General features: G+C 37.4%; 1 protein-coding gene across 1 annotated transcript in view; it reads left to right on the forward strand.

Annotated features, from left to right (window-relative positions):
• The window catches only part of MROH9 (maestro heat like repeat family member 9), a 54,820-nt gene extending 53,215 nt beyond the window's left edge, over positions 1–1,605 (forward strand). Inside the window, exons 20-21 of the mRNA XM_036755489.1 lie at positions 737–799; positions 1,586–1,605. Of these exons, the coding sequence (XP_036611384.1) occupies positions 737–799; positions 1,586–1,605 (83 nt within the window). The remainder of the gene's footprint in view (positions 1–736; positions 800–1,585) is intronic.
• The last annotated feature ends 6,258 nt before the right edge of the window (positions 1,606–7,863 follow it).

Consider the following 7,863-nt stretch of genomic DNA (forward strand, 5'->3'; position numbering starts at 1 on the left):
GTCAGAGGACCTGGGTTGAAATTCCAGCTCTGCCACTTCAAGTCCTGTATCACCTTGGAAAAGTACCAACTTCTCCAGGGTTAAGTTCCCTTAGCTATAAAAATGAAGGCATTAGGCAAGAATTCCTCTAAGGCATCTTCTGACTCTAAATCTACCACCCTATGATCTTCTTTCTGTTTTCTCTCTTTTGTCAAACTCATTTCCTCCCATGGCTTCAGTGATTATTTCCACATAAAAGAAAGGAAGGAAGCATCCTAGAGAAATCTTGGTTCGGGCTATGTGGAGTTCAGGAGGCCCATGGGACACCAAGGTGTCAGTGTTGCAGCAGTGTTCCTACAATAGACAGTGAGAGATAAAAGTTGAGAGCTCAGAAGACAGATATCTCAAACCATTACCTGTCTTATCTCACTTGTTTCTAGTGCCTTCTCTCTGTCAATTATTTTCTATTTATCATATATGTGTGTATGTATATGTAATAAAGGTAGATAGACAGATGGACAGATAGATAGATAGATAGATAGATAGATAGATAGATAGATAGACAGATAGATATCTTATATGCACATAGTTGTTTGCATGTTATATCTCCTATTAGGGACTGTCTTGTCTTTCTTTGTATCCTTAGTGTTTAGTTTAGTGCCTGACACATAGTAGGCTTTTAATAAATGACTGATTAGAGGTACTTGGTCTTGCTGATGTTTTGAGTGATAACTTTTTACTTTGACTTTTTGTTTAGGATACCTGGCAAAATTGGGGAGTAATTTACTTCTCAGGGATGAAATTCAAGTCATGCTTAAGGGTAAGATATTATTTTTATACTTATTTGGTATGCTTTGTATGTATTTAAACTCACCCATTTCCTATATTTCTTTTTTAAAAAATATTTTCAATCAGAAAAAAATCTATTTTCTCTCTCTACCACTCCAACCCTCACCCCAAATTAAGAAGGAAAGAAAAGTGAAGCCTATTAAAACCCATTACAAACATATATAGTCAAGCAAAATAAATTTCCACATTGATCATCTCCAATATCTATATGTGTGTATGTATGTATGTTTGTATGCATGAATATGTATGTGTGCATAAATATACACACATACATATATAATTCTATACTGAATGAACACTGTCTACCAGGAGGTAGCTAGCATATTTCAGCATTAGTTCTCTGGAATCATGATTGGTCATTATATTCTTCAGAAATCCTAATTCTTTCAAAGTTGTTTGTTTTTACATTTTGTCTTCAGTGCATGAATTATTCTCCTGGACTTCTTCATTTCACTCTTCATCAGTTCATATAAAGTCTTCCCATGTTTGTCTGAAATCATTCTCTTCACCATTTCTTATAGCATGATAGTATTCTATCACATTTGTTAACCATAATTTGTACAGCCATTCCCTAATTTATGGCTCCCCCTCAGATGCACACCTCAAAAAGAGCTATAGATATTTTTGTACACCCCTAATTAGAGTCTGTTTTGCTTAGGACTCATCCCTCTTGATTATGTGAGATACCTTTCCCTAAACTTCCTTTCCCTCCTCCTTTTAGTGAATTCCTCTTCCTTTCTCTTTCTATTCTCTTCAGGGGACCGTAAACCTATGTGATTTGCCTGCTGGCTCCTAAATGCATGCATCTCTATCATCTCACCTGCTGATGGGGAGAGGAGTGAGTGAGTGAGTGATGTCAGTGTTCAGAGGCATGTATTAACTCTAGAATTACCACAGTAGTAGTAGAATTATCCAAGCAGGAGGGAACCTGGGACCAAAGGAACCATAACCATCACTTGCAGTTTTATGTCAATAGTCATGTGTACTTAGGAATCCTTGATTCATCTTTGAGACAAGCATATGCTAATGGCAGGATCAACTATGTAATGTTATATTCTAAGCTCTCCATTCCTTTACAATGGTGGTTGATAAATTACATGTGATCTTGACCTTGGCTCTTCTTTTTTTGAATTCTTTCTTTGTGGCTGCTCATAGATTTCTTTCCTTTAATCTGGAAGCTTTGGATTTTAGTTATAATGTTCCTTGAGGTTGCATTTTGGGATTTCTTTCAAAAAGCAACTGGTGAGTTTTTTCTATTTCCACTTTTCCTTTGGTTCTGAGAAATTAAGATTTCTTGAAATATGGCATCTTGACGCTTCTATTTTGAACATTTTGTTAAGACAGTCCAATGATTCTTAATTTTTTTTTCTTCTCAATCTGTTTTCCAATGTCTTGATTTGGACTGAGGTCTTAGAATGCTGCTGCACTCATCCCCTATGCCAGCTAAGAAGCTCTGCTGGTTCATAGTAATCAAGCTGCAGGGCAGCATTCAGTCATTGCCCTGGATCAGACCCCTTTGGGAGAACTGAAAGGGTGCAGGTCTCCAGCTAGAGATGTCCCTGAGATCCCAGTTGCTCCATATTTCATTTAGATTTCTATATTGTTGCCCTTCGCTCCTTGTGCTACCTCCTAAAGATTCAAAGTTTCAAAGGCAGAAATGAAGAAACATTGAGCACCTTGAATAAAGTGATTACAAATCTGACCATAATTTGGGGCAATAATAAATTCTGGCCGTGAGATTGATTCTATTCTTGAAGCATGGCATCTGACACAGCCAAACAATTGACCAAAATCAAAATCAAGAGGATGAATAAATCCAATCCATTTCTAGAAGTAGTGATACCAATGGAATCTCAAACAATACAAAAGTTAGAGAAGTAATAGAAATCCATAGCTAGAATTTGATTTAAGAGACATGACACCCATGGCTCTTACTTCTCTATTCTTGCTCATCCAAATTAGGGTCAGAGTGGTACTCAACTGGGAAAAAGTAAATTCAATTTACTGATTTATACTTTTAGTTTTACAACATTTTGGGAGCACTACTGTCTCCTGGTTTTCCTTCTACTCTTCTGACCTCTCCTTCTCTGTCTCTGTTGCCAGATCACTCTTCTAGATCATGTTAGAACATTATATGTCCCCAGCATTCTGTCCTGGATACTCTACTTCTTCTATACTACTTCTCTGGGTGGTCTCATCAGCTCCTATGGATTTAATTATCAACTCTATGCTGATTATTCTCAAATCTATATTTCTTGCTCAAATATCTCTGCTAACCTCTTGTATCTCCAACTGCCTTTCAGATATCTCAAATAATGTTTGGTAGTCATCTTAAACCCAATATACCCAAAACAGAATTCATTCTTTCCCCCTAAAAGCTCCCTCCCTCCTACCTTCTCTCTTACTGTAGAAGGCAACACTATCCTCCCAATGCCTGAGGCTTGCAACCTAGATATCACACTGGATTCTTCACTGTCTCTCTCCCCCTCATCATATCCATGCTGTTGCGAAGGCCTGTTGGCTTCACCTTTGCAACATCTCTCAAATACACCCCCTTCTCTCCTCTGACACTGCCACCACTCTAATACAGGTCCTCATCACTCCACACCTGGACTATTTTAATAGCCTGCTGGTGGACCTGCCAGCCTTAAGTCTGTCTCTACTGTAACAATTCTCCATTCAATCACCAAAGTGATTTTCCTAAAGCCCAAGTCTGACCATGTCCCTCCTACCTCTCCGTACCCACCCACTCAAAAAAAAAAAACTCGAAGAAGTGCCTGTCACCTCCAGGATCAAATAAAAAATGCTCTGTTTGGCATTCAGAGCCCTTCATAACCTAGCCTACTTTTTCAGTCTTCTTTCACCTTGCTCCTCAACATATACTCTTCAATTTAGTGATGCTGGTCTCCTGGCTGTTCCATGGACAAGACACTCCATCTCTTGCCTCTGAGCATTATCTCTGAGTGTCCTCCATGCATTGAATGCTCTCCCTCCGCCATTCCAATTAAGTCCCACGTAAAATCCTACCTTCTATAGAAAGTCTTCCCTAATGTCTTTTAATTTTTTGTGTTTTCCCTCTTTTAATTAATTCCTATTGTTAATTCTTATTAATGTTAATCTATTAATATATCTTGCTTTGTATTATTTGCTTGCATATTGTCTCCTCCATTAGATTGTAAGCCCTTTGAGGGCAGGGACTATCTTTTGCCCCTTTTTGTATTCCCAGTGCTTAGTACTGTTCCTGGCACATAGTAGGCATTTAATAAATGTTTATTGAATGATTTCTAAAACAACTAACATGCAATGTCCTCCTCTTGCTGAAGTCACCTGTTTTGCACAATTTGTAATTGAGTTCACAGAATTTTGACTCCTATTTTAAAATTCTTCATCATTAAGCCAAACTTTTATCATATTGAATATTAAGTATACCTTAACAAATATTGTCCTTTGCCAAACCTTGTCCTGATTATTGCCCTTAGGTTTTAAGTGGATTTAAATTAAGGTATTTTCCCAGGTCACTGCCGCATGTTTCTATATATATCTTGGATAGATTTCTTCACCTTTTATGACAAAGTTCTATTGCAGTATTCCACTTAGTTTCTGTTACTCTGTAATTTCTGCTTCTCTTTATATCAGTATATCAAAGTTCATCATTCCCTCAATGAGAAGAAGACTTCCAAGGTTAGTGGAAGTTAAAAATCCTAAAACATTTTTGGTGAATATTTTATAGTGTGGTGAAAATGCCCAGATCTTACTGATTTATCTATAATTATTCAGTTTTTGTAACATTGAATGAAATAAGTGAACTTTCTCATTAAAAATTTTCTTTTGGCTAATCTTCAGTACTCTAGTCTTGCTCATAGTGAGCATTTTTATGGCAATAACCTTGAAACACTATTGTTCCAACTTCAAGAAGCCTGTGTCACATTGTAGAGCCAGTCACTTTTCTAGTTTTCCTTTGAAGCTTGGTTCCTTTGAAGGTCTTTGCTTGTTTTGTGATGATTAATCAGGCTATTTGGCAACAATAGATTTTTTCCTATTTCTCAGCATTAGGTTTTTATTTTTTGTTTTTGACTATGCTTTTCTTTGTGCTTCAAGGCAACTGATCCAGTTTCATTGCGGCCTTGAACGATCCTTGAAATGCTTTAGTGCCCGTATCCTACTATGGCTATATTGTGTCTACTAGTCATCGATTGTTGCATGTGTTTGTCTTTCATTCTTGAGGAGGACCATGACATCAGGGAAATGATGACATAACTTGTAGTTGGCTTTGATTTGAGTGAGAGACGGCTGTGCAAGGTCACCAGCCTCACTTTCTCCTCCAGAGCCATCTGGGTCCAGTGGCCTGATATCACTGGTCATTGAAGTGAGCTTAAGAGGAACTATACCTTTTGCTTTGGCTTTGCAATAATATTCATTCTTAAATATATATCTACCTCAAAGTGTTTCTATGAATATCAAGTGAGACAATATATGTAAAGCATTTTACAAAACTTAAAAGTGTTACATAAATGTTAGTAACTCTTATTATTAATATCAATAAAATGACATATTAAAAACACAACAAAAGAGAACAATGAAAGACAAGCATATGACATGAAATCCAGCACTCAACTGAAAAAGAACTAAATAAAGGATAAGAAATCTGATCAATCAGACTTCTTCTGGTCAAGTTCCGACTTCTAAGTAACCTAGTATCAATTACAGCACACACCAGAGGACTATTGCCCTCATAAAATGAAACAATTAAAAAAAACAACTTTATGGCTTGTCTAAAGTAACTTGCATAACACTATAGGTTCCTTCTAATGGGATAAGAGAGATAGATAGAAAGAGGGAATAACTGAACCTACTGAAGTCTGTTTATGTTTTTCACAAGGGGAGGATAGAGCAATGAGATTAGGCAGAGATAGTGAAGATTACCTGCTCTCTTCCTGGACCATCAATCTGAGTTTCCAACAAAAAACTCTTTCTGAAGGTTTGTGGGTTAGGACCCTCACCTTACTTGGCTTTTGAGTACCATCTTGATTAATTAGATCCTTTTAAAATTGACTTTCCTTCCAAATTTCAAAAGTTCACCCCTCATCAACACATATTTATTTATGTGCTTCCTGAGTAACCAGCTCAGTACCAGGTACTATAGGGCAAACAGAGAAGTGTAAATCAAAGCCCCTACCTACTACCAAGGTGTCAGTGTCTGAAGGTAGAATTAAGATTCCTACTCTGGGAACAGTGAAGGACCACTGGAAACTAGCCTGTGATTTCAATGACAGAAAAAACTCCATCCAAGGCAGAGGTGCCCCTACTTTGCAACTTATAGTCTTTGCAAGTTGCTAGAGCAGTGAGGTCAAATGCTAATAGAAAAGTGGGGGGATCCACCATAAGGATTCCTGTAGGCCACTTATTGACTAAGTTTTAAAATATGACATTATTTATGTTTTCTTAAAGTTTTATTAAATATCTTCAAATTACATTTTAATCTGATTCTGTCCTCACTGGGGAGTATTATAGGCCACTTACACCTGATATTTGACACCTCTGACCTTTAACATTAAGAGGTGGAATTTTCAGTCCTGGGTCACATAGCCAGTATGTGTCAGAGGTGGAACATGGCTTGAAGGCCCACTCTCTACATATTTCATCAAAGTGCCTCTGAATCAATATGCTATCAGAGCTAAATGGTGTGGGGTAGAATGGTGTGATCATGATATGCCCTTACATATTGCTTTAAGGTTTACAATGCTCATCACATGTTATCTCATTTGATCATCATAAAACCCTATATAATTAATATCTCCATTTTATAGAAAGGGAACTGAGAAAGAGAAGGTTAAGTGACTTGTCCAAGGTCATTAGTTTATGTCAGTCAGTGCCAGATATTGTGCTAGGTAATATCTGAGGAAAGATTCAAAATTTGTCTTTTTCTGATACTAAGTCAAGCACCCTAGCTACTGAACCACTTTGCTTCTTATAAATATTATTTTCTTCCCCAATAAAGGCAGAATCTTTTGTTAAAAATATGGAAGCATGCTTTGTTCTTAAAATTCGAACTCCCAGACTCTCTTGGATAGTTGAATTATATTCCACAATCACAACTTTGACCAACAGAGAAATCTAGTTTTTAGGAATCAAATTCAGCTCTCTGCTACCACCCCATGTTACTACCTCCCTTTCTCTTTCTTCATTCTGAAGTGGAGGAAGATTAGAGGCAGTTACACTTACCTGTATGTTGTAACTTAGTATGACGCTCATAGAAAGTCTCAAGAGTCATATCAAGTCAACAAGTATTTATTAAGTGATTGCAATGTACCAGGCACTATGCTAAACTGAGGATACAAAGAAAGGCAAAAGCATCCCCTACCCTTAAGGACCTCACAATCTAATAGGGAAAGCAACATGAAAAGACTATGTACATAGAGGGTAAATTGGACAAACTTTCAAATGAAAGACAAGGAGTGGAGCAAACAGAAAAGGTTCTTGCAAAAGGTAGGGATTGAAGTAAACAAAAGAGAGGATTCCATTCGTGGGGGACAGCTAGTAAAAAGTTATGAATTTGAGAGATGTCATGTCATGGCGGGAAGAGCAATAGAGAGTGGAGTATTTCTGGATCATAGAGTAAGTAGCAGGAGGAAATTGTAAAAATAATGAAAAAGGAGGAATACTTTAAAAGCCAGACAGGATTTATAAGCTCTTAGAACAAATGTTATAGGTAGCAAATACTAGAAGTGAAAGGGGCAACCATCGTACTTTATTGAGTGGAGTGGGATGGTCAGACTGGTACTTTAGGTAGGTCATTTTCGTAGCTGAAGAAAGGATGGACTGAATTGTGGAGATGCCTGAGGCAGGGAAACTAACCAAAAGGCTATTGCCATAATCCAGGTGTTAGGGCATGAGGGCTTTCAGAGTGGTGACCATGTCTAAGAGAACAAGGCATATACAAGAGATGTTTCAAATGTAAAAACTACAGAACTTTGAAACAGATTGAGCATAGGGAGAAGAGAATTAGGAGTCAAGGATCATACCTAGGTTGCGAGG

Source organism: Trichosurus vulpecula, chromosome 4 (genome assembly GCF_011100635.1).
Source record: "Trichosurus vulpecula isolate mTriVul1 chromosome 4, mTriVul1.pri, whole genome shotgun sequence".
Classification (NCBI taxonomy): Eukaryota; Metazoa; Chordata; class Mammalia; order Diprotodontia; family Phalangeridae; genus Trichosurus; species Trichosurus vulpecula.